This window comes from Bicyclus anynana, chromosome 27 (genome assembly GCF_947172395.1).
Source record: "Bicyclus anynana chromosome 27, ilBicAnyn1.1, whole genome shotgun sequence".
Classification (NCBI taxonomy): Eukaryota; Metazoa; Arthropoda; class Insecta; order Lepidoptera; family Nymphalidae; genus Bicyclus; species Bicyclus anynana.
In genome coordinates this window covers 5,349,989-5,377,827 of record NC_069109.1, presented here as the reverse complement: position 1 = coordinate 5,377,827, position 27,839 = coordinate 5,349,989, and the positions used below count along the sequence as shown (strand labels likewise).

The following is a 27,839-nucleotide window of genomic DNA, read 5'->3' as shown; positions in this document are numbered from 1 at the left end:
CAAGTGCATGGTTTTTGAGGCGGTTGGTGGAACATGTCATCGGAATGTGCCACCAGTGTTACTTTCTCATGTTCCTTTGAGTATAGTGAGCCAGTTTAAATACCTAGGGCATGTGATTACCAGCGACCTCAGGGATGATGCCGATATCGAGAGGGAGCGGAGGTCTCTATCTATAAGAGCTAACATGATAGCTCGCAGGTTTGCGCGTTGCTCAGCAGAGGTTAAAATTACACTTTTTAAAGCTTACTGTACATCCCTCTACACGTGCAGCCTGTGGGCTAACTATAAAAAGAAAAAGTATAGCGACCTCCGTGTCTTATATAATAATGCTTTTAGGATGTTGTTGGGGCTGCCCCGATTCTGTAGTGCATCAGGCATGTTCGCCGACGCGCGAACAGACTGTTTTAACACTGTTATAAGAAAAAGAGGCGTGTCGATGGTCCGCAGGGTGAGGGGCAGTTCCAACAGCATTCTTAGAGCTATCGCGGCAAGGCTCGACTGTATTTATGTCCGTCACTGCTGTGACAGACATATTACAGTGCCCATGCCGATACGGAAATTGTAAGTTAACCTGACAGACTTTAATAATATTGACCATACTGCTTTTCTACTGACATTTCTTATTATTCTGACATTTTAACAATAGTATTTCGACTTCTTAATTTTATTTTTGTTTTATATCTTTCCTAATATGGGTGTATGCCTGAAATAAATGAATTTTTTTTTTTATTTTTTTTATTTTAAAAATTATTAAAAAACCGATAAACCGATTCTTCAACCACTTGCAAAATTTTTAAATTAAGAATAAAGAAAACAATACACAAATACGACTTGAATATTATGATTGCTGGATCAGAAAAATAAATAAAAGATTTGAAATACTAATGGAAAAAAAATTTATTACTTTTGTTTCGCAACATGGTGAGATTTTTATTTTTCTGGTATACGTAAATCGTGATAGTCAGAGTTATTAGGATATTATATAAAGAAGTTTGAGAGATAGTGATGTACAAGGGGCCGAAACTTTAGTACAAAGGTTTTTGAATATATGACATTATGCGGTAATAAATTTAGTAGGTTCTAGAGCTAGAAAAATGTTACGAATTATAATTAGAGACAGACAGTAAGTGTACATTAATTCCAATTATGTTCTACATAGTCATTTGGACTAGTGGTGTATAACCAAGGTAAAAAAAGAAAGAAATAATAATCTTTAATTCAATAGAAAAATATTTTTGTCGCTTTTTTGTTTTTCTCAATTGTTTTCTTCAACAATTTAAAAATTAAAAATTTCCATTATAAATTGCCACTGACTTTATTTCAAAAATATTCGTATGCGGAAATAATGTCGCTACTATATCCAACAAAATGAAATGAAATGTTAATGTTTTTTAACTTTTGTATCTTTTGTAATTTTTTAAATGTAAACTGTAAAATTTTTGTAATTTATGTACTTGGAAATAAAGGCTATATTATTATTATTATTATTATTATTACTATATCCAACATTTTCATGAATTTCATGATTCACTTCTTCTCCTTGGTGTATATATTCTTAAAATGATATTTAATTTCCTAAAATGCACACAACTGAAATCACATTACATTTCGCATTTTTTTTTTGATTTACTTTATAATTTTTGTAACTGTAACTCTAAAAATAAAGGACTTGCCATACTAACTTTCAACCCCTATTTCACCCCCTTCTCATTTTATTTTCGCAATAAAAAGTGCCCTATCCTATCTATATCCTTCAGTAGTTTCAGCGTAATGCCCGAATAACAAAAAAACACGGACAGATAGACAAAAAATCGAAATAAAATATTTTTAGCTTCAGTATCGATTATATAACAAAAATTTTCGAAATATCTTCAATGAACAGATTGTACAAAATGTATAAAATTCGTAATATAAGTACAGATTCATGATGGCGTGATGGATGGATTCTAACGTTTGCTATTACAAATGCGAATAAATGGATAGAATTCGACCAGTTTTATTGTAAGTATATAGATAATAGATAAATAGATTCGACCAGTTTTGATTTAAGCGTAGATATGGTATTTGCACGTCAAACGTCGGTTCAGATGGAAGCCCAAGTGTAGTAGGCATATTCTTAAATGCCGAAAGTTATAAACAATAATGGCGGACTGAAAACCATAGACAATCAGTAAGGATAGGAAGTTTATCGCGGCGACTGTATCGCGGACTATACTGTATTTGGGTATATCCTTAGATACATAGATATAGGTGTCAAAGGGTATATCTATGAAACAACACCGTTACTATAATTAGAAAAATAAATATAATAATAATTAATACTTTTTTTAATATAACATTGTTGATAGAATTTAAAACATTATAAATAAATACATAATACAAATAATTACAATATTTTAAATATAATAAATAAAATAGCATTACATAATAATCATCATCTCCTTACCCTTATCCCACTTAAGTGGGGTCGGAAAAATATGTCAATCTTTTCCATTCGTTTCTATTACTCGTCAACTCATCATCCACTTCTTTTACACACATGTCCTCTTTCACACAATCCAACCATCTCTTCTTTGGCCTTCCTTTCCTCTTATGACCTACCTTTTGCACATTCAACATTTTTCTAGTAATATGACTTTCCTCTCTACGCATGACATGTCCATACCAAGCTAACCTTCTACTCCTCAATTTTTCTGTCACTGGCGCCACCTTCAGACTTCCTCTTATATACTCATTCCTTATTTTATAGTATTTTTTTCCTTACATGGCAAAAAAGGTAAACAAAGATCCGTCGTCACGACATTCACATATTTCTCACAAACCGTCCGTTTAAACTAAATCATTTATATACACATCACTTCATTTAACGCGCACACCGCGAATTACATACAAACTGCTTGTAATTAACTATTATATCACATTTATTTCACTAAAAACGAAATCACAACAAGTTTTATTTCTACAGATTAACGAAAATGTTGCGAATTTGACATTTCGTAATGCTAGATTGTCTATGAATTGAAGAGACGGGAAAGATACATGAAATTATAACTTGTCGATAATTATGTAAATGTTATATTATGAAAAAACTGGTCGAATCTATTTATCTATTATCTATATACTTACAATAAAACTGGTCGAATTCTATACATTTATTCGCATTTGTAATAGCAAACGTTAGAATCCATCCATCACGCCATCATGAATCTGTACTTATATTACGAATTTTATACATTTTGTACAATCTGTTCATTGAAGATATTTCGAAAATTTTTGTTATATAATCGATACTGAAGCTAAAAATATTTTATTTCGATTTTTGGTCTATCTGTCCGTGTTTTTTTGTTATTCGGGCATTACGCTGAAACTACTGAAGGATATAGATAGGATAGGACACTTTTTATTGCGAAAATAAAATGAGAAGGGGGTGAAATAGGGGTTGAAAGTTAGTATGGCAAGTCCTTTATTTTTAGAGTTACAGTTACAAAAATTATAAAGTAAATCAAAAAAAAAATGCGAAATGTAATGTGATTCTAATATTTTTAAAATTCAACCCTTGAAGGGCTAAAAGGGGTCAAAGTTTGTGAAAAACTTAAAAATCAGTTATTTATCAAGTTGTATTTCTAAAATTAGTATTCATACGCTTTATCTAGTATTAAAAAGGTAGGTACTTCAAGAATTTCACCCCTAAAGGGTTAAAAAAGGGTTTAACTTTTATTATGAAAGTCCGTCATTACTCGAATTTTGTTCACGGTAATAGATTACATTGACTATCGATATAGTGTGAAATGCAATAGGGATAAAAAAATTCAACCCCTAAAGGATTGAAAGGGGTTAAAATTTTTCTGAATTCTTTTTAGAAATCGTTTTTATAACAAATTTGATAAAATTATGGTAGAAATACTTACAAATTAAACTTTAATCCATCTTTTACTAAACTACAAATTATTAGCCGTTTTTTATGCCATTCAACTACACAAACCGGCATTTTTAGGCAGCTCCTTACACGACGAAAACGATTACAACAATAAAACATCGATTCTATTGCAAAAGTTTTTATAAACACATTAGATCATTGATTCTTGATCTTTGACAGAGGGGTAACGGTCTACGAGGCAGGTCCTTTCTTTTTAATGGTCTCAGGTGACTGTTATATTAATCTGTGGTGGTGGCTAATTTTAGACGTAATAACTATATAATCTGTGCTAATTTTTAACAGGTCATGGACGCGGACGTCAAATATCTTCATTTGTCGTCTGTGGTCAAATATGTTCCTTGCGGACGTCAATTTTAAGCTTCATTTGTCGTCTGTGATTTTAAGTTTCTTTTTATTATATGTCAGAGTTCAGAATTTATTAAATGATTTAGCTTAAATTAAAAGCATAGCCGTACTGTGGGGGGCGAATTATCATTATCATACTGCAGAAAGTTTTACCATTGCCATTGTAACTTATATAAATAATATCTGCTCATAGTTGCTGCTGAATAAAGAGCAATATTGTTGGAGGCCATCTCTAATCTTGACTTAATAAACACCAAAAATGCAGTGCTGCGTGCCGTTCTGTGCAAATACTTCAGACAATGCGTCAACATCTGAGGGAACAGGAGTCACTTTCCACAAGTAAGTTAAATCGACTCCCATTTCAACCTCAAACCATATCACAAAGCTATTCATTCCTACAGTTTGTTCGGTAATGTTCATTAGCACATGAATTAATCATGTAACAATGATTCGTTTTAATTTTTAAATAGTTCTATGTCATTGGCTTCATAAATTCAGGCTTCCTTATAACAGACAAAAGTAGAAGACCACATCATTACAAAAATCAAGCAGGCCATGCCAACACTAATTTGATATTATCATAGGTTACCCAGTGAAGAAAATCTCCGTGCCGCTTGGCTCAGAGCCCTCGGCATACAAGACCATCACCTGCCCGAACCTGCTGTGGTCTGCTCACAGCATTTTGTAGATGAAGACTTTTATACAACAAAGAGTTGTGTAAGGCAGATTCGCTCTGATGCCATACCTTCAACAGTGCAGGTCAGTTTATTGAATGTTTTATTTGTGATATTTAACATGGGAAAGGCTAAGACTACTAACATGCAATCAGTAATGTAGAAGTAACTTGTAGTATATTTACAGATGTGCATGATATGCCTGGACTCTGACAGCAAGCTGTTTCTAATGAGTAAACACAAGTTGGAGGAGGCATATCAACAGCTGACTGGACTGTCTGTGAGTTGACAATATCATTGTATCTACTATGTGATAAACCTGTAGAGGGATATCAGTCAATATTATTTATACAGACAGACAGAAGTGACTCCTGTTGTGTAATGTAGTCTCTACTTTTCTGGCCACACCTGTATTGTCAGCCTTTGCTAATTCTGTGCAGTTGTTTCAGCTGTGTCGTGGAACAAACCTGAAGCAAACGCTCTGTGTGCTGTGTGCTCAGAGATTGATTAACTTCAGCAGATTCAGAGACTTGTGCTTGAGAGCCCATTCACTGATGACAGACTTACTTGAACAAGATGAATTTGTGAGTATTTAGTAATAACAATTGACTAGTTTCATTCACTCTTAAACCTGACATACTAATGTTGTCCTCAATCTGCTTTCAACAAATTGTCTGTAGCAGCTAAGAGTTGTTGTTGTTGTTGTTGTTATTGTTGTTGTTGTTGTTGTTGTTGGTGGTGGTGGTGGTGGTGGTGGTGGTGGTGGTGGTGGTGGTGGTGGTGGTGCAGCGGAGAGCATGTTAAGCCATTGGTTAATCAACATTATCATCACGATGATGACATCTTCTTACCTTCCGTTGGTGAACTATCTGAAGGCAAGCAAACAGTGCATTTGTTTCAGATTACTATACAACATAAGGAATTGATGAACTGCGCAACAAAACATCTGCAGTGTACCTTAACACGGACAACATTAGGAGCTGACTGCTGTGACTTGTACATAGATCACACTGATGAAGAGGAACAGACGGCAGCAGAGGAATCTGTAGTGGGAGATGTTGCAACACTTGTAAAGCGTGAAGACAGTTCTGACTTCATGTTAAATGCTGATAACTCGGAATTGGTACATGAAGATGACAATCAGAGAGACAATTCCAACAATGACTGTGTAACTAAAGATGAATACTCTGACGTGAGCATAAAGTTGGAATCAATGCTAGTTGATGAAGCAGCGGAGGTCGCGGAAAATGTGACCGAGTCAGAGACTTACATAAAGATTGAATGTGCTGTCTTTGAGTGTACATTATGTTATGAAACCTTTGTGCAAGAAGATGCATACAAGGAACATATGATCATGCATCTCCAGGTGAGACTGTAGCCCACTTCTGTGTATCTAACATACTTCCTCTGTAGATGGACAGACATGTTGTGACTGAGTTTTGTATTTGACAGAACGCTGCATGTGATGCATCACAAGTGTGCGAGCCTCGTGCAGCTGTGAGCCGCAGCTGTGACTCACTTGTGCTGCAGAACAAGTCAGTATACAACGACACTGCTTACGTAATGTATGACAGCTTCGTGTAGAGCGCGAGCAAACTCACATTCTGCTGCAATGTTTCACAGGACAGGAAGTCAGAGGCTGAATGATGCCCCTCCCCCGGCTGCAGGCTGTGCTCAGGCGACAGGTGAGACAAGAGCACTTGTTTGTGAATCTCTCTTTGCTATGGTATAAACTATGAGCTATATTGTGAAAAGGGAAGCTCTTGCTTATATATTCATAATGACCTTTTGCATCATTCATGTCTTATTATATATTTATTTATTTATTAAGGAAAATCAACCGCTAATACATTAAATTCATGCTTACAATTAATTACATTGATAAATTAGGTTAATGCTTAGCTATTAAAAGATTTTCACAACTTTCACAATTTTAGATATTATGTACACTTCTTAGTTATAGATATCCATTAATTCATAGGTACAACAAGCTCTAAGATATCAAGTATATACTATCCATAGAGAAAACAATTATAATCTAATTCACAAAAGTAATAAGTAATTTAATTAATAGGTAAATAATTTAATTTATAGGTACAATATATTACAAGTTTGGCACAAGAAGTCCAGATACTATTTTAAGTAAAACTATAATTAAAATTAAGAATAATTAAATTTAAAAATGTCAGATAAATAATATGATTAAAAGATAAAAATCATAAAAATGTCAAATGGTACAATTAAGGTTGCAAATAAAACAAAAAAAAATACAATTGGTACAAATGAAAGAAATTAAGAATTAAATAATAAAAATGTTAAAAAAAAAAATACGATCAATAGTTAAAAATTAAAGATATGTCAATTTATACAACTGGAAGAGATTATTACAATTAAAAAAAAAGGTAAAGAGTAAAAATGTCAGAGATTAAAAGTGTCAATTATTTTACGTCTAAAGTCAGAATATCTATTGAAAAATAAGTCAATTTCATTTTGAATTTTTACGAAATTATTATAAATGTCAGACATTTTTGGTATGGGAGAGTGTTTACCTAACTTTGTCCTACATGGCTTGTGAAATAATAAACTGCAAGGATACCGAGGTGCGCTAGTTCTTGGTGCTCTAATCGCAAACCTGTGAACCAGCTCCGGACAATCAATTCTATTATTAAATAAATTATACAAAAATGTCATCGCCATCAGCTGTCGTCTATTTTCAAGTCTATGCTTCTTATAAAAGTTTAATCTGTCACTATAATTTTGGAGTTTTTTATTAAACCTATAAGAGAGCTGCCTCATAAATCGTTGCTGTACTCTCTCAATACGCATTATATGAAGTTTAGTGTAAGGAGACCAAACTGCACAACAATATTCAAGGTAGTTTCTTACATAACAATCAAATAGTCTTATTAAAGAGGCACATTGTTTAAAATTTTTGGAACTCCTGAAAACAAATCCCAATGACTTGTTAGCCAGGCCAATAGCTTTGTCTATATGGGGTACAAAAGTTAGTTTGCTATCCAGAACAACTCCTAAGTCACGGATCTTATCCACCTCAGTCAACCGCCTGTCGTTTATGTTATATACAGATTTTATTATATTTTCTTTCCGCGTGAATTTAATGTGGTAACTATTTGTATAACACCAATCGCGTAGGTTAATCAAATCATCCTGTAACAATTTTGTATCATGGTCGCACTTAATAATTCGCGTTAATTTAAGGTCATCGGCAAAAAGACTTGCGGTGCTATTTTGAATAATGTCAATTATGTCATTTATAAATATATTGAAAAATAGTGGTCCTAAATTTGACCCCTGAGGAACTCCTGAATCAGCTATAAACACTTCTGATTGTTGACCATTAATAACTACCCTTGACTTCCTGTTCTCAAGATATGATTTGCTCCATTTCAATAAAGTGTCGGAGACACCGTTCGCATGAAGCTTGCATAAAAGTAGACGATGATTAACCTTATCAAAAGCCTTTGAAAAGTCAGCATATATTGCATCCATCTGATAACCATCATTGATACACTCTGCAATATTAGACACATGTATTAATAGATTTCTATTTGTAGAGCGTTTGCACATAAATCCATGCTGCTTTTCACTTACGTATTTTGTTAAATGGTCATACATGTGTTGGTATACTAAAGATTCAAAAGTCTTTGCCATGGTAGATATAATAGATATTGGTCGGTAATTTTTTATATCTTTCAAATTCCCTGACTTGTGAACAGGAACAATTCTAGACTCTTTCCAAATATCGGGAAGGCTACCCTCCTTTAGAGACCTGTTAAAAATCATTGAAAGAGGTAAAGACATCTGCCACGCACATTTGATTAAAAAAATCGGAGGAATAGTGTCAGGTCCAGCCCCCTTACACTTATCAAGTCTTTTTAGTTTTTTAAAAATAGATAGACGAGTAAGATTAAGATTTTCTATTTCATCAAGAGTACTGGAATTAAAAAAACTTGATTCACTTAAGTCAGCTGCATCTTTTTCATATATAGAGGCAAAGTGACACGCAAATAACTCACAGACAGATTTAGTATCCGTAGCGTTTTTGCCATTTAACGTCATGATAGGTGGATAAGCACTACTCCTATTTCGCATATTTTTTAAATATGTCCAGAAGTACTTGGGATTTTTCCCAATTTCAGTTTCAATTATATTTAAATATTTGTCATAACAAAATTTAATTAACTGATTACAGTCCCGTCGAAGGTACTGAAATTCTAATAAATCTAATGGATTTTTTAAATTTTGCATGGTATTTATATTTAGTTTTGAGAAGTTTAATCAACTGAGGAGAAAACCAAACAGGATAATTTTTATTATGACGTATTTTTATAGGAACATGTTTGCTAATGATACATTGTAAATAAACAGGACTAGCTGACGCCGCGCGGTTTCACCCGCGTGGTTCCCGTTCCCGTAGGAATACAGGGATAATATATAGCCTATAGCCTTCCTCAATAAATGAGCTATCTAACACTGAAAGAATTTTTCAAATCGGACTAGTAGTCCCAGAGATTAGCTTGTTCAATCAAATAAACAAACAAACTCTTCAGCTTTATAATATTAGTATAGATGTGTGAGGAATCTTTGTCATTTATCGATGTTAAAATAAATACTCAAAGCATAATTTAGTACATCATACATTGTATCAGCTATTTTGAAGAATAGAATATCAGCTAGCACCTCATCCTTTTACATTTAAATTAGCTTCATTTCCCCTCAACAGTCATGTACATGTTATGTGTAAATTGATAATTGATAAGAAGAGTGTATTGTTTCAGTCGCCCCACTGTCCGCGAGACTTGCGGCAAACGACAACAAAGTGCAGGCAACTGAAGAAGCAGCTGCGACCTGGAAAAGTGAACAAATCCTTGAGACTGACATTGGTGAACTGGACAACCAGTTGTCTCAAAGCAACGCCAACACATCGTGTATGTATGACATACATAGATTAACAAATTGTGTAGTACGTTTATGTGATATTTACAAGAAACCCAAGAAAACTGTACTAGATAAAAATCCACACGTGAAAAGCCACACTGGTGCGAAGCATTATTCTTGTGAGACATGCAATTATAAATGTTTACGAAAAAGGGATTTATTAGTACATAAAAGAACCCACACTGGTGAGAAGCCTTATTCCTGTAAGACATGCAATTTTAAAACTGCATACAAATGTCATTTAGTGAGTCATAGAAGAACCCACACTGGTGAGAAGCCTTATTCCTGTGAGACATGCAATTTTAAATGTTTACGAAAAAGGGATTTATTAGTACATAAAAGAACCCACACTGGTGAGAAGCCTTATTCCTGTAAGACATGCAATTTTAAAACTGCGCGGAAAAGTTACTTAATTATACATGAAAGATATCACACTGGTGAGAAGCCTTACTCTTGTGAGACATGCGATTTTAAAACTGCTTACCAATGTCATTTAGTGAGTCATAGAAGAACCCACACTGGTGAGAAGCCTTATTCCTGTGAGATATGCAATTTTAAATGTTTACGAAAAAGGGATTTATTAGTACATAAAAGAACCCACACTGGTGAGAAGCCTTATTCTTGTGAAATGTGCAATTATAAAACAGCAGATAAAAGTTATTTAACATATCACATGAAAACGCACACTGGCGAAAAGCCTTTTTCTTGTGAGACATGCAATTATAAATGTGCTCAGAAAAGTGATTTAAAAAGACATAATAGAACCCACACTGGTGAGAAGCCTTATTCTTGTGATATATGCAATTATAAAACTGCAAAAAAAGATAGTTTAATAAGTCACATGAAAACGCACACTGGCAATAAGCCGTACTCTTGTAAAATGTAAATGTAATTATAAATGTGCACATAAACATAGTTTATTATATCATATGAAAACGCAGACTGGCGAAAAGCCTTTTTCTTGTGAGACATGCAATTATAAATGTGCTCAGAAAAGCAATTTAAAAAAACATAATAGAACCCACACTGGTGAAAAGTCTTTATCGTGAGAGAGAAGCAATGCTGTGAATGATACTGATGGTATACAAAACAATGTATGTCTTAATCTTTCTCCCACATGTGTTAAGTACTTGGGCTTCAAGCAAAGTAGCCATTATAGAAATTTGTGCTTAGACACACATTCCATTTAGCATACATTCATTTTTATATTATAGATTTATTGTTTTATATACCTTTTTATATGTACCTTATACCTACATCTACCAAACAGATGGAGGTATATTTTACAAAAATATTTACAACTAGCGGACGCCCGCGACTTCGTCCGCGTGAAACCCTACTACTACTCCTACCCCTTCCCTACCCCTACCCTGCCCCTACTCTAACCCTACCCTACCACGCGACGGCGACGGAAGCTTAAAAAATGGAGTAACTTCTGCGGTTTTCCCAACATTTCCCTTCACTGCTCTGCTCCTATTGATCTTAGCGTGATGAATAGTATACTATAACCTGCCCAGGAGTATAAAGAATAATTGTACCAAGTTTGGTTAAAATCCGTCGAGTAGTTTTTGTTTCTATAAAGAATATACAGACAGACAGACAGACAAAAATTTTACTGATTGCATTTTTGGCATCAGTATCGATCACTAATCACCCCCTGATAGTTATTTTGGAAATATATTTCATGTGCAGAATTGACCTCTCTACAGATTTATTATAAGTATAGAAAACCGGCAAAGTGCATGTTGGGCCATGCGCAGTGTAAGGTTCCGTATGTTAGCATTTTAACTACAAGTATCTATCCAACGATACCCCACTTTATAGTATAGACCAGTGATTCCCAAAGTGGTCTATATCGACCCCTAGGGGTCTATGACAACCTGCAAGGGGTCTACGTCAGCGAAAAAAAATTTGGGGGTCCATGAAATGAAAATGGGGGTCGACTATTTACATCATACTATCTTATATCTTTATTATTAAAGCATCAGGTTCATCCTTCTCATTTTCATATTTAAATTAAATTCAATTAAATGTATAAATTAACATGTGTTTTTATTTTAAATTTTTAACACTAAACTTCACTACAGTTACAAAACAGGAAATTAATGTCAGATGTCAGGTATGTAGGGGGTCTACCCATAGATTTACGATTCGGTACAAGTACCTAAGAAAAACATGGCAAGGGGTCTATGACACAAAAAAGTTTGGGGAACTCTGGTATAGACAAAGAATAACATTCTTAACTTTGCATGTAGGGAAGAATTTTTCTTTTTACCATTTCATAGACGTGATTAATAACATCCAACGTGGTCAATAGGCTAGTTGACAGCTTTTTCTAAATGGTATTAAATTGCTCATTAATGTTCTGCTAAATTATTTAAAAATATATAATTTTTTTTAAGACACAATTACCTCTCAGAATACAGTAAATCACCAGAAGGGGTGATCGCGCAAAGAAGTGAAGCCATTTAAACTACACTACCAGGGTGTAATCAGTCTGTACATTACAACCTCAGTACAAATTGCATATGCCTCCTTAATTCCCTATTTGCTCAATAGATGGCGCTTTAAGGCACTTTGACCAGCAGGTTTCTGAGGTAATTATAAGCCAGGTATTAAAAACAAAAGTATAACCTTGTGCGGCTTGTGACATTTTGTTTAATTTTGTAGACGAAACGGTTTTATTTCTTCTGCTTTCTTCATGGTGTTTTTTTGCGTTGATCTTTCCCGACGACCTGGCTTTTTTTATGGATTTTGGTGACTGTTATAAATCGTTTTGACCTGTGCTTTACTTTGGATTCCGAGAACTCTGTTATATATGTCTTGTCTTGAGATTTAGTAGAGTTCTTTTTTTATTTTTTCGTGCAGATTTTTTACATTTAATTGGTGTAAGTCAACAAATATATTGTTAAGGGGTACCACTAGAGGTTTTGACGAAGATGACTCTATTCAAAGAGACGGAGTTGTTTATGTTCACAAAAGGAGAAACAATAAATGATTATATGTATCCCATTTGTGTTTTGATTATTTGTATCCGAATTCCAAAATAAAATAATAGAATTAAAGAACAGTTAATACTAGTAGGTAAACATTATGTTTATGTCTCTATGGATATAGGTTTATATACGTAATTCGACGCTCATTTTATACTTATGGGTATATATTATAATTGGTGTAGTTCTCTATCTGCTCACATGATGGCGCTAAGCGGAGATGGCATCTGAGGACTCTATACCCTATATTCAATGTACTCTATGTACACTACCTAAGAATAAGTACACTACCAAGCGATTAGTCACTCTGTGTATTTTTAACGAAATCGGCCCAATAATAAATAAAATCAAATATTGCATACATTTTTTAAATTTGGGCAGTAAAGTTATGGGTTTGTCATTTAATTTTGAGATTATAGTGTAGATAAATAATAATTACATTAATTTTCCGAGCACTTGCTTGGAAAATAAATGAAATAGAGATCTGTCATCTGATCTGTGACTGTTCACTGTTGTATTCTGTGGTTGTGCCTAATTTTTATTTTTTTAACTCGTCACGTCACGGAGTCACGGACGTCAAATAAAAGTATCTTAATATTATTTCTATAATTATGTCATATTTCAGAATAAAATAAATTAAAAGATCGTATAAATAAAATTTAAAAAGCATAGCCGTACTGTAGGGGGCGAATTATCAATATCATACTGCAGAAAGTAAAGTTTTACCATTGCCATTGTAACTGTATAAATAATATCTGCTCATAGTTGCTGCTGAATAAAGAGTTATATTGTTGGAGGAAATCTCTAATCTTGGCTCAACTGAAACAACAACAAAAATGCAGTGCTGCGTGCCGTTCTGTGTAAATACTTCAGACAATGCGTCAACATCTGAGGGAACTGGAGTCACCTTTCACAAGTGAGACAAAGTATTTTTCTACTCCTCATTTCATTTCAATATGAAACCTCAAACCATATCACAAAGCTATTCATTCCTACAGTTTGTTTGGTAACATGCAACAATGTTTATTTTTAATTTTTAAATAGTTCATAATCATAGATCATTTATTGCCAGAATGTGGTCTTATACAGATATTGTTACATTATAATGTTTATAAACAATCTGCCTCATAGGCGTGCAAGCCGAGTACATTAAAATAATTTTTATTTAGTAATATTACAATTGTCAATTATTTACAATGTCATTTCATAAATTAAAGTCAATGAACAAAAAGAATAAAACAAGATTAAACCAAGGGTAATACTATCAAAACATTAGGTATTCATTTACATTTATTGATATAAAATAATTTGTCATTTAAGGAACTCTGCTACTGTGTAATATCATTTATCTAAGAGTATTTTGACCATTGTAACTAATAATTGGATAGCATCTAACCCTTTCAAACTCTTCTTCCTTTTCTTTTTTTTAAACTTCCAAAAATTCAGGGTTTCTTATAAGAGACAAATCATCATTACAAAAATCGAGGAGGCCATTTCCAACACCAATTAAATATTAATTGTATTATTTGGTTGTGTATATCCAGGTTACCCAGTGAAGAAAATCTCCGAGCTGCTTGGCTCAGAGCCCTCGGCATACAAGACCATCACCTGCCCGACCCTGCTGTGGTCTGCTCACGGCATTTTGTAAATGAAGACTTTTATACAACAAAGAGTTGTGTAAGGCAGATTCGTTCTGATGCCATACCTTCAACAGTGCAGGTCAGTTTATTGAATGTTCATCATCCATCATCATCATCATCCCAAATTTGGTTCACTGCTGAGCCTGAGTTTCTTCTCAGAATGAGAGAAATTAGGTCTTAGTCCACCACACTGGCCCAATGTGAATTGGCAGACTTAAGGCATGTAGAGAATTAAGATAATTCTCAGGTATATCTCATATTGTTTTTTGTTCACTGTTTGAGACAGATCATATTTAATTTCTTTAAAGGCATATACTGAAACTGACATGATGCATATAATTAAAAAGTTGGAGGTGCGTGGCCGGACCAGATTCCAACCTCTGCCCTCCCGAATTGGACGCAGAGGTCATATCTACTGGGCTGTCATGATGTTAGCTATTGTGTCTTGAGTACAATTCAATTTTTGATTTTATGGCTTGCTGCTGTATCAACTGCTACTAACAGTATACATACAGTATACAGGCAGTTCCATAATGAATGCCTTAAACATGCAAAATCTATCATTACTTATAGTTTGTAAATTATAACACTTGTGGTCTGAGCTTCAAATCCTTTCCTTTAAGGGGACAATGATGATGGATGATGATGATGATAGGAATCATAGGATGGATAGGAAAGAAAATATACCTGTAGGAAAGTAAACTGCACTTGTTTCAGATCAAATCAGAATCTGTAGTAGATGTTGCAACATTTGTGCTAAAGCATGAAGACAGTTCTGACTTCATATTAAATGCTGATAACTCGGAATTGGTACATGAAGATGACAATCAGAGAGACAATTCCAACAATGACTGTGTAACTAAAGATGAATACTCTGACGTGAGCATAAAGTTGGAATCAATGCTAGTTGATGAAGCAGCGGAGGTCGCGGAAAATGTGACCGAGTCAGAGACTTACATAAAGATTGAATGTGCTATCTTTGAGTGTACATTATGTTATGAAGACTTTGCGCAAGAAGATGCATACAATGAACATATGATCATGCATCTCCAGGTGAGACTGTAGCCACTTCATGGTGGTGCTATGTGACCGCTGTGTATTTAACATACTTCCTCTGTGGATGGACAGACATGTTGTGACTGAGTTTTGTATTTGACAGAACGCTGCATGTGATGCATCACAAGTGTGCGAGCCTCGTGCAGCTGTGAGCCGCAGCTGTGACTTACTCGTGTTGCAGAACAAGTCAGTATACAATGACACCAGTGTCATAACACAGCTTCGTGTAGTGCGCTAGCAAACTCACATTCTGCTGCAATGTTTCACAGGACAGGAAGTCAGAGGCTGAATGATGCCCCTCCCCCGGCTGCAGGCTGCGCTCAGGCGACAGGTGAGACAAGAACACTTGTTTGTGATTCTCTCTTTGCTATGGTTTATACTATGAGCTATATTGTGAAAAGGGAAGCTCTTGCTTATTTCATAAAGACCTTTTGCATCATTCATGTATTTCATGTATTATTATATAAACAGGATGTGTGAGGAATCTTTGTCATTTATTGATGTTAAAATAAAGACTCAAAGCATACATCATACATTGTATTAGATATTTTGAAGAATAGAATATCAGGTAGCACCTCATCCTTTTACATTTAAATTAGCTTCATTTCCCCTCGACAGTCATGTACATGTTATGTGTAAATTGATAATTGATAAGAAGAGTGTATTGTTTCAGTCGCTCCACTGTCCGCGAGACGTGCAGCAAACGACAACAAAGTGCAGGCAATTGAAGAAGCAGCTGCGACCTGGAAAAGTGAACAAATCCTTGAGACTAACATTGACGAACTGGACAACCAATTGTCTCAAAGCAACGCCAACACATCGTCTATGTACGACATAAATAGATTAACAAATTGTGTAGTACGGTTATGTGATATTTACAAAAAACCCAAGAAAACTGTACTAGATAAGAATCCACGCGTGAAAAGCCACACTGGTGCGAAGCGTCATTCTTGTGAGACATGCAATTATAAAACTGCATACAAAAGTCATTTAGTAAATCATAGAAGAACCCACACTGGTGAGAAGCCTTACTCTTGTGAGACATGCGATTTTAAAACTGCTTACCAATGTCATTTAGTGAGTCATAGAAGAACCCACACTGGTGAGAAGCCTTATTCCTGTGAGACATGCAATTTTAAATGTTTACGAAAAAGGGATTTATTAGTACATAAAAGAACCCACACTGGTGAGAAGCCTTATTCCTGTAAGACATGCAATTTTAAAACTGCGCGGAAAAGTTACTTAATTATACATGAAAGATATCACACTGGTGAGAAGCCTTATTCTTGTGAAATGTGCAATTTTAAAGCTGCACAGAAAAGTCACATAATTTTACACAAAAGAAACCACTCCAGTGAAAAGCCTTATTCTTGTGACATATGCAATTATAAAACAGCAGATAAAAGTTATTTAACATATCACATGAAAACGCACACTGGCGAAAAGCCTTTTTCTTGTGAGACATGCAATTATAAATGTGCTCAGAAAAGTCATTTAAAAAGACATAATAGAACCCACACTGATGAGAAGCCTTATTTTTGTGATATATGCAATTATAAAACTGCAAAAAAAGATAGTTTAATAAGTCACATGATAACGCACACTGGCAATAAGCCATACTCCTGTAAAATATGTAATTATAAATGTGCACATAAACATAGTTTATTATATCATATGAAAACGCACACTGGCGAAAAGCCTTTTTCTTGTGAGACATGCAATTATAAATGTGCTCTGAAAAGTAATTTAAAAAGACATAATAGAACCCACACTGGTGAAAAGCCTTTATCGTGAAAGAGAAGCAATGCAAAATTCAAAATTCATTTATTTCAAGTAGGCTCAGTTTACAAGCACTTTTGACACGTCAGTTGACTATTTGTAAAGATTCTACCACCGGTTCGGAAGGCAGGTTCTGCTGAGAAGATACCGGCAAGAAACTCAACAGTTGCTCTTTTGAAAAAGTCATACAGTATTACAATTTACATTTGATAACAATTAAATTACAATTTCTTATAGTTTTATTTCCTGTGTGAAGGTGGAAGCAGATCCAATGGCCTCCAAGCACCTTTGTCGTTAAGGAACTCATCAATAGTGTAGTAACCTCGACAAAGTAAATGTTTTTTAACACATTGCTTAAAGATGGCATTGGCAAGTCCATCACAGTCTTGGGGATCTTGTTATAGAAGAGTACACCCAAACCCACAAAAGATTTTTTAACTCTTTGGAGACGATATGCAGAAATAACTAACTTATGCCCGTGTCTAGTAAGACGTGGGTTTAAATCTCCTTTTCGTTTGTACAAATTAATATTTTGTCTTACATAAACTATACTGTTATATATATACTGACAGGCTACTGTAAAAATGCCTATTTCTTTAAACTTTTGACGAAGGGTGATTTTAGTTGATATATTGCTCGAATTGCTCTTTTTTGAAGTACAAATATAGAATGTATATCAGCAGCCTTGCCCCACAACAAAATACCGTAAGACATTACGCTGTGAAAATAAACAAGTCTAGCTGTATCAACATCAGTAAACTGTCTTACTTTTCTCACTGCAAAAGCAGATGAGCTGAGTTTACCTGACAGTTTTTCTATATGAGCACCCCACTGAAGTTTAGAATCCAAGGTCACTCCCAGGAAAACTGTGGAATTCTCTATTTCTAGTGTATCACCATTGATCATTATAGACTTATCTAATTTTATAACATTTGGTAATGAAAACTCAATACATTTAGTTTTCTTTGCATTTAAAAGTAAGTTGTTAACAGTGAACCAATGCGACACATGCGATATGGCACGGTTTACATCGTCGGAATTATCTTTACTTCTGTCACTCTTAAAAATTAGGGATGTGTCGTCAGCAAACAGTACTATCTCACAGGACCCAGAATTGAACCCTGTGGGACGCCCATTGTGTTAGAAAAACCGCGAGACTTTGAATCATTTATGCATACCTTTTGTGTTCTATCACTAAGATAAGAGGCGATGAGATCAAGTGCAACACTTTTTATGCCATAGTAGCTTAACTTAAGTAAAAGAATGTTATGGTCAACACAATCGAATGCTTTGGACAAATCACAAAATACACCAATAGCATTATTAGCATTTTCCCATGCATCATATATATGTTTTAAAAGTTTAGCACCTGCATCAGTTGTACTGCGACCTTTAGTAAAACCATACTGTTCAGGGTGAAATAAATTATTTAAATTAAAATGACTTAAAAGTTGATTTAAAATGATTTTTTCAAAAACCTTACTAAGTGTTGGCAGTATTGTAATTGGTCTATAATTATTAACATCAGTCTTGTCACCTGATTTAAAAAGTGGTAACAGTTTGCCATGTTTCATTAGGTTCGGAAAGATACCCAAATCCACGCATTCATTAAAAATAATAGCTAAGTGGGGAGCAATGACATCAATGATGTTAGATATTACTTTCACTGACATGCCCCACATGTCTCCAGTTCTTTTTAATTTTAACAGTCTAAAAGTTTTTTTTATGTCTGATACAGTTATATGATGAAATTCAAAAAGAACGTTGCACTCTTTAACATGGCCTCTTAATATCCTCTGGGCTTCCGTAGCAGAAGAGTCCAGTGATTCTGTTAACAAGATAGGAACATTCTGGAAAAAGTCTTCAAAGGCATTAACAACGTAAAATTTTACTACGCATTAAAAGTGTTTATCTTTTTATCATTGACAATTAATTCAAAACTCATATCACGTGGTCTAATTTTGTCTGATTCTTTATTAATTAAGTTCCAGGTTGTTTGTACCTTGTTTTCAGATTTTATTATTCTATCTTTGATGTGTAATGATTTTGCAAGAATACAAACACGTTTGAAAATTTTTAAATAGTTTTTTACATGTTCTAAATATGTTCGCGTTTGATTATACTGTTTCTCCTCGTACAACTCGTACAATCTGTCTCTACTTTTGTAAATGCCTACAGTAGCCCATTCGCTAAACTTTAATTTTTGAGTAACATTAATACGTTTAAAGTTGAAAATTTTACAAAACTCTTTGTCTATTGTCTTGAACAGTGTACCAAATAGCCTGTCTGGGTGACTATTTTCAAATGAAAGACTTGAAATTTTTGAAGAAATTATGCTTTTAAATCGCTCTAATTTACCTTCAGTTATCGGCCTATACTTAACCCATACTGTGAATGATACTGATGGTATACAAAACAATGTATGTCTTAATCTTTCTCCCACATGTGTCAAGTACTTGGGCTTCAAGCAAAGTAGCCGTTATAGAATTTTGTGCTTAGCAACACATTCCATTTAGCATACATTCATTTTTTTATTAATACATTAACCGACTTCAAAAAGGAGGAGGTTCTCAATTCGGTTGGTATTTTTTTTTTTAATGTATGTACACCGATTACTCAAAGACGCCTGGACCGATTTCAAAAATTCTTTTTTTGTTTGAATCGGTATAGTCTCCATTTGGTCCCATTGCCGTCATGTCAAGATCTGATGATGGAATCCTGGAGAAATTGAGAGGAACTTTCGAAAATTATATGGATGTCTAGTGTGTTCGTAAACTTTTCTATTTAGTACTTTTAAGCACTACAATTTCATGAAGGTTTAAAATCGATCTGATGATGGAGCCATAAAAAAGACGAGGGAACTCTTTGGCGATTTACAGCAGTTACCTTGTGTTTGGGCTTGATTAATTTGTATTAATGAGAACTATCCACTAGGATAGGTTGTGACTGTCATTTAGGGGTTTGGTGATGAAGACCAAGGACAAATTAAGGGATCTCCTTAACAGTTTACAGTAACTACCTTGTGCTTGGGCTTGATTAATTTGTATTGCTGAGAATTTTGTACCAAGATGGGTTGTGACAGTCATTAGGGGTCTGATGTATTCGTTTGAGATGAAATTTACACTAAAAATGGAAAAATAATAAAAATTTTAATAAAAAAAATACAACCGACTTCAAAACCTAAAAACGTACCCACTAAACTAAAAAGCGAAAAATAACATCATAATATGTTCTACCTGCTGATCAGTATGAAGGCGATGCTTAGCCGGTGTTGTTTTAATTTAAGCCATTTCTGACAGGACCACATGAAACAACACTGTCTACAAAATCTAAATATATAAGATATTCTCACATGGCTTGAATTAATACATCACCGCTTACTTATGGTTTGCATATTTTACAAAAACTCGCCAAGTGCATGTTGGGCCATGCGCAGTGTAAGGTTCCGTATGTTAGCATTTTAACTACAAGTATCTATCCAACGATACCCCACTCTATAGTATAGACCAGTGATTCCCAAAGTGGTCTATATCGACCCCTAGGGGTCTATGACAACCTGCAAGGGGTCTATGCCAGCGAAAAAAAATTTGGGGTCCATGAAAGGAAAATATTTTTTTTTTGTGTTCCAATTTTATCTGCAATCAGTTTTACAACTTTAATCAGATGTGGTGTGAGGCTGTTGGAATGAAAATGGGGGTCAACTATTTACTTACCACATCATACTATCTTATATCTTTAGTATCAAAGCATCAGTTTCATCCTTCTCACTAAAAATATGGACATATTGCTTATGTTATTTTATTTATAGTTTATTTAATGTTACGTATATTTTACATAACAGATACAAAACTTGATTTTGAGTAGTTTTAATTTAAATTCAATAAAATGTATAAATTAACATGTGTTTTTATTTTAAGTTTTTAACACTAAACTTCACTACAGTTACAAAACAGGAAATTAATGTCAGATGTCAGGTAAGTAGGGGGTCTACCCATAGATTTACGATTCGGTACAAGTACCTAAGAAAAACATGGCAAGGGGTCTACGACACAAAAAAGTTTGGGGAACTCTGGTATAGACGAAGAATTACATTCTTAACTTTGCATGTAGGGAAGAATTTGTATTTTTACCATTTCATAGACGTGATTATTAACATCCAACGTGGTCAATAGGCTAGTTGACAGCTTTTTCTAAATGGTATTAAACTGCTCATTAATGTTCTGCTAAATTATTTAAAAATATATCATTTTTTTTAAGACGCAATTACCTCTCAGAATACAGTAAATCACCAGAAGGGGTGATCGCGCAAAGAAGTGAAGCCATTTAAACTACACTACCTAAGAATAAGTACACTACCAAGCGATTAGTCACTCTGTGTATTTTTAAAGAAATCGGCCCAATAATAAATAAAATCAAATATTGCGTCCATTTTTTAAATTTTGGCAGTAAAGTTATGGGTTTGTCATTTAATTTTGAAATTATAGTGTAGATAAATAATAATTACATTAATTTTCCGAGCACTTGCTTGGAAAATTCTTAGCAGTAGGAACTGTTTTCTAGTGTTAGTTTTAACTTTTGTCAATAAATAATTTTAAACTTGATACTGATTTTTATTTTCATTCCATTATTTTTATTTACCCTATAAATTAACATGATAAACTGTACCTACACTTATTCTTTTGCCTCTAACGTTATAAAATTTTAACAAAAAAATAGGGAAAATTTAACAGCGCAATGAACTCGCAACATTACGCGGGTGGGAAGTGTGGAAAAAATACGTGATATTTAAATTAAGTTTTATAAGTAATCCTTAACTTTTATTAATTGATTACGATATATTTCTGACCACTATTCCATGTATTAAACGAAATTAATATTAATATGTACATAATAATAGAAGCTGTGTATTAGTATGATACGCGTATGGCCCAAGGTAGGTCGCGAACGCAAACTGTATATGACCATTTTTTGTATCTGTACCTACCCTATGACCGATTTGCAGGGGTATACAGGAAGAAATTTTTTTAAGTACGGATATTTTTATATTTTGTACATAAACAAAATTTAATGAACACGTATTTTTTCTTTTTTTTTTTAACTCAAAAATAACAAAGCTATCGTTAGCTAAAGTTATTTAGGTTTAAACAGAATTTGAGGGTCACCCTATCGCTGTACTAGGTAATAGGCAACTACAAAATCAGCTGGTAGGTAGGTTAGCGAGCGCCCGCGCCGAGGGCCGTTGACCTTTGTGCGTTTATTTTATTTTTGTTTGATACCTATTATTTTTGTAATAATTAAAGGTCGTCACTTTTGAGCTGAGTACCGATATTCCTTTCATACTTTATTGGGCTTAGGACCATCAATAATGCCTGAAGTGCATGCGTAATAATAATAATAAAAACTATGAACTTTCGATTGAAATAATGAAATACAAATGATTATTATTACGCAAACTTTTGCATTAAAGGCGTATTTAAAAAATTGTAATCAGCATATTTACATTCATCAATGATATCTACTTACTAAGTTTGTTTTTGTTAATTTAAAAATTTTAATCACTGTATTTTAACAATTGTTCGAAATGAAGTCCATTCCTTTCAAGGCACAACCGAGCACGTTTTAATAAAATTTTCATTTAGTTTATTTAAAACACTTGTTCCTCACATTAGGCACTGCGGGGTTCAGGATTCCTTGGGCTCGTGGCCTAGGAACACTCACTCGTACATTGTGCAAGCTGCACGAAGGCGTTCATTGCTGAGCAAATACACTCGCCCCATTTCCCGAAAATCCCGACATAGTAAATGCGCAAGCGACGGCAGATTGTCGGTCGCCCATCGGCAATTCGGTAGGCGTCTATATATCGAACTGTTTGTAGATTTATGTTCTATTAATGATACTGAACCACGAAAAAAAATATCGGTACTAAAGTCCTAATCATCCTGTATATAGGTACCGTAAATTATAGTGTTTGGAGACAAAAAGGATTGATTTTCTAGATCGGCCGGCAGAGTAGCACTGGCACACAGGGAGCTTAAGATCTTCCTAAATCCATAACTTCTGTAAATTGTCTGCTAGGAGTGGACGATAGACATCGATGTTTTAAAAACACTCGATGTATTGTATCGATGCATCGTATTGAACCGATGTATTGTTAATACTTCAACATCGAATACATATCGATGTTTTTCATTCGATACATCGAATGCGCAAATGGGGATCCACACTGCGTATTTATCCCGTCAGATGGCTCATGGCGCATCGTCGATGGTTTGACTGACAACTGTCAATTTCATACATCATCGTGATTCTCAATCAGAATTATTAGGTTTTTTTCTAATATGCCACTGTGTTAAGTACCAGGCTGTTTTAATCGTGGTAATCATATGAATGAATAGAAAATCCATTAGAAATCTGGAGAGATTATAAAATACAATTCCCGAAGCTGTATAAAACAGCTTTTAAGTATTTAACAATAGTTGGCACGTCAGTCCCTTCTGAAAGACTTTTTTCACAGACAGGGCTGGTTATGACGGAACAAAGAAACCGGTTAAAGGGAAAGAGATTAAACAAACGGTTGTTTTTACATAGCATTGAAAAAAAATATTGGAATTTATAAAGAGAAAAATGTGTTGGCTCTGTGATTTTAAATTTTAATACATACGTTTTATGATTTTCTTAATACATGTTTTTGTTTTAATAATAAATGTGTAACCTAAAACAATCGATGTTTAAGAAACATCGATGTATTTCTCAATATATTGGATTACCATCGATGAAACCAAACGATGCATTACATCGAAAAAAACATCGATGTATTTTTTTAATGTCCATCCCTATTGTCTGCCGCACAATTTTCCTAAATCCTAGTATATTTTATCTATGCTAAAACCTCAAAAATCTCAATAATATCAAGACTCAAATCACGCCAGTGTGCCTTCGGCCAAAAGATTCGTCAATTTAACGGATTCTCCATCCTTTACGCACACATTGTGGTGTTTATGGAAAATGCCTTTTCCATCCCTTTTTAATTATCCGATCATTTTCGGAACCGAAGCCAGTCTATGCTCTGTTGTGATTGGCTGAACCTTTTTATTAAAGTTTTATTTTTGCCTTGTAAAAAAACATGGCTGCAATTATAGTGAAATGTAAATATGTTCCTTGAGTGAAACTGTGAAACCAGTGGAACTACAGGAAACTACAAATAAATTTATCAAGGATTTTATTTCTATTTATTTATTTTCTGTATATTATTGTATAGTATTGTTAATAAAGAGTTATAGTTTGATTTGTGCTCGGTTAATTTCAGTGTTCGATAGTAAAAGTGCAAAAGTGTTTTTGTTTTTCGTTCAAAATGAAGCGCTGTTGCGTGCCTAAGTGTAAAACAGCTATTAATTTACGTGCTGTACCATATACTGATGTTACTAGATGGAAGGTATGGTTGATCAATTGCCTGTTTTTGCGTAAATATTCCTGTTTACCTTGCTATGTTATTAATCATAGGTTAAGGTTAACTAAGTCTGCGATACTTACTTTGAATTTGGAAATTAGTGATTTAAACCAAAACGCTGTTCTAGCACCTACAAATTCCAAGTTCCTAGAGGTATCTTTCATCGGGCCTAATAAATACGAATAAACGATAGTTGACCATGTAACTACTACTTCACAAACAAACAAATAGCCTGAAGTGCAGACTAACGCATTAAATGTCAATATTAACGAACAATCAATTATATTTCTACAAATAGTGTCTGTCTAGGCTCACAATCCCAGTCCGAATATTTACAGAGTTCAATTTTACCTGATCCCCTGCCTTCTGCTTCACAGAATCCCTTTGTGCATGTTAGGCCTCATTTTAGACACAAGCCTCATAAAAAGTCTGACATAATTCCTAGAGTTCGATCAGCTAAGTTTGAAACTCCTAGGAAGCAAAAGTTACGTCAGAATATTAGAACATTAAAACAAATGTTGCGCAATGAGACTTACAAATGCAAACAATTATAGTCAAAACTTTGTGCTAGTAAGGACAATATTTTATTTCAAATTATCCTTTGTTAACTCAGTTTGGGAAATTATTAGTGGATTCACAGTTAAGATTATCTGATTCTAAAGTCAAATCTCCTAGATACACTAATGATGAGAAAATCTTTGCACTTACATTATTTAAGTTGACCCTTAATTTTTACAAATTCTTACAGAAATATTTAATATTCCTATCCAAATCAACTACAAACTCTCTATTAACTAAAATACCTGTGAGACCAGGTATTAATGAATTTATTTTCCGGCATTTGGCTGATTGTGCTAAGAACACACAGATGGGTGGTATGGGTTTGCAGTGTATATTGTTGTTTGATGAAATGGCTGTCAACAAAAATTTATTTTTTAATATTCATTCTGGGGTTATTGAGGGTTTTGAAGACCTAGGAACATAGGTGGTGAACGAGCAAATAATGTTGCAGATAAAGTTTTAGTTTTTATGTTACGTGGCTTATTTCCATCTTGGAAAATACCTTTAGCTTATTATTTTCTCTGTGATGGAATAAAGACTAAAGTCTTTATTCCATCACAGAGAAATTTAAAAAGAATTCTTAGAGAAATAATTGAGGCAATATTTAAATCTGGATTTATTTTAAGAGCTACGATCTGTGATTAAGGTTCTGCAAATGTAGCTGCAATAAATTCATTAATAACTGATACACACAGAGAATGCCTTCATAATAGTAATGAAGACGCTGAAAATATATTTTATTATATGATTAATAACAACAAGGTATATCATATTCATGATGTTCCTCATTTGTTAAAATGCTTCCGTAATAATTTTCAGAAGAAGGACTTGATCATTGGAAATCAGCATGCTCAATGGAATTTCATTGAACGGGCTTATGCTACTGATGGTGCAGGAGGACGTGCCAGAACCATAGATTTAAACGATAAACATATAAACCCAAGTTCCTACGATAAGATGAAGGTAATTATGCATTACATTATATTAGGAAATGCTTTCTGAGGGAAGGGAGTGTAACAACTTCAGCTTCCCTACTCCAGACTGAGAATTAATATGAACTGTAGATTATAACTCCATACCATTTTTCGGGGTTTATGGGAGTGACAAGCGCAATATAAGAGTTACAAATGAAGTGTAACTCTCTAGCCTCTGCACCTCAACTCCACTCTCACTTTCATGCGGTGGACCCCGTTACTTTAAGCAACTTTGTGGAAGACTAGGAGAAATCCCAGTGGGAAACGGAGTCGACAAACAGACGAGAGTACAGGAGGGATTACTGGCGCAAATATTTTGGTCCAATAATCTGGTGATCTTAAAGCGAGGGAAGAATCACATAAGGCTTTATTAATTAACAAGAACAAGCCATATCATCACAATATATACGGATGTCAAATATTTAAATAAGGCTACACTAAAAGATTCGCTCTGATAATCCTTTTGACTAATTTTGTCATTTGTGGGGTGGGAATATTATGAGTGGTATATAATAGTATAATTTTTGTAACTAGTATGTCTGAGAAATCTATAAATATAAAAGAAAGTCAGGTTTGTTACAGCACTTATACCTCAAGAACAGCTGGACCGATTAGGCTAAAAATTGGTGGAGAGGAGCTTAGATCTAGGAGAAGAACATAGGATACTTATGGTAGAGGTAGAGTTGAGTAGAGTATGGTAGAGTAGGTGTTGGGTGGGAGTATGGTAGGGTAGCTGTTACTCTTTAACGCCGCAACTACTGAACCGATTTGGCTGAAATTTATAACGAAGATAGATATTACCCTGGATTAATTTAGGAATATCCCGGAAAATCTATGGTGCCCGCGGGATTTGTGAAAAACTGAACTTTCCACGTGGACGAAGTCGCGGGCATCCGCTAGTTTAATATAATTTTGGTAAAAATTGTTTACGATTTTGACGAAGGTAAATCAAAAAATCATGATAATTAATTTTACTTTACAGGTCAAATATGCTTCAGACGTCTTCAGTTTTAGAGGTGTACACTGCCTTACTTTGGAAAATGAAGTCATATTTTATAGAACTTCGTTATAGTGTTCCATATGTCAACATGACTGCCTCTGTGGTCCAGTGGTTAGTCTATGTGTTCACAAGGTCCTGGGTTCAAATCCTGGGTAGAGCTAAATGAGATACTGAGTTTTTCCTTCTTTTAAGAAATTTTTAGTTATAATTATCAGCCGTGAGTTGGAAGTTGGTGGCATTACACCCCATTAGTTCTAGTTCACAAACGCCATTTAGATTGAAACTTTTTCTCCTTCTCCTAGAACTATGATTGAGGTGTCATTTTTTCGGAAACACATTTGAAAAGCTTTTGAAAAAATTAAAGGGCTGCTTGCAAAAATTGCAAAAGTTATAAACAATTAACTAAAATATAAGGGGTTTGTTTTTTTAATATCAAAAACTATTTAAGATATTTCCAATTTGCCAAAAGATTCA

General features: G+C 34.1%; 3 protein-coding genes across 9 annotated transcripts in view; 2 read left to right on the top strand and 1 right to left on the bottom strand.

Moving 5' to 3' along the window:
• Positions 1-15,052, bottom strand: part of LOC112055441 (uncharacterized) — a 58,916-nt gene extending 43,864 nt beyond the window's left edge. Inside the window, exon 1 of the mRNA XM_024095559.2 lies at positions 15,002-15,052. The gene's annotated coding sequence lies outside the window, so the exon portion shown is untranslated. The remainder of the gene's footprint in view (positions 1-15,001) is intronic.
• LOC112055434 (zinc finger protein 271-like) overlaps positions 1-27,839 on the top strand; it is a 74,929-nt gene that overhangs the window by 15,567 nt on the left and 31,523 nt on the right. The gene's annotated exons all lie outside the window — the stretch shown is intronic.
• Positions 3,306-17,619, top strand: LOC112057567 (zinc finger protein 436). 4 transcript variants are annotated; one of them, XM_052890200.1, is made up of 8 exons: positions 4,256-4,621; positions 4,867-5,041; positions 5,144-5,236; positions 5,406-5,540; positions 5,858-6,322; positions 6,409-6,491; positions 6,580-6,641; positions 16,278-17,619. In XM_052890200.1, the coding sequence occupies exons 1-8, from the start codon at positions 4,542-4,544 to the stop codon at positions 17,396-17,398; spliced, it is 2,214 nt and encodes a 737-aa protein (XP_052746160.1). In that variant the 5' UTR covers positions 4,256-4,541; the 3' UTR covers positions 17,399-17,619. The 4 variants fall into 4 exon arrangements, with proteins under 4 accessions (XP_052746163.1, XP_052746160.1, XP_052746161.1 ...); XM_052890201.1 differs by lacking the exon at positions 16,278-17,619 and adding an exon at positions 9,756-12,728 and having other exon boundaries at positions 4,271-4,621; positions 5,397-5,540; XM_052890203.1 differs by lacking the exons at positions 4,867-5,041; positions 5,144-5,236; positions 5,406-5,540; ... (1 more) ...; positions 6,409-6,491; positions 6,580-6,641 and adding exons at positions 14,453-14,627; positions 15,266-15,601; positions 15,708-15,790; positions 15,874-15,935 and having other exon boundaries at positions 3,306-4,621.

What these genes read in the sequence shown, in the direction of transcription:
- LOC112057567 (XM_052890200.1), top strand. Translation starts at nt 4,542, where the DNA reads ATGCAGTGCTGCGTGCCGTTCTGTGCAAATACTTCAGACAATGCGTCA. An exon ending in ATATGATCATGCATCTCCAG is followed by an intron (nt 6,323 to 6,408) that starts GTGAGACTGTAG and finishes TGTATTTGACAG; the next exon opens with AACGCTGCATGTGATGCATC. An exon ending in AGGCTGTGCTCAGGCGACAG is followed by an intron (nt 6,642 to 16,277) that starts GTGAGACAAGAG and finishes GTATTGTTTCAG; the next exon opens with TCGCTCCACTGTCCGCGAGA.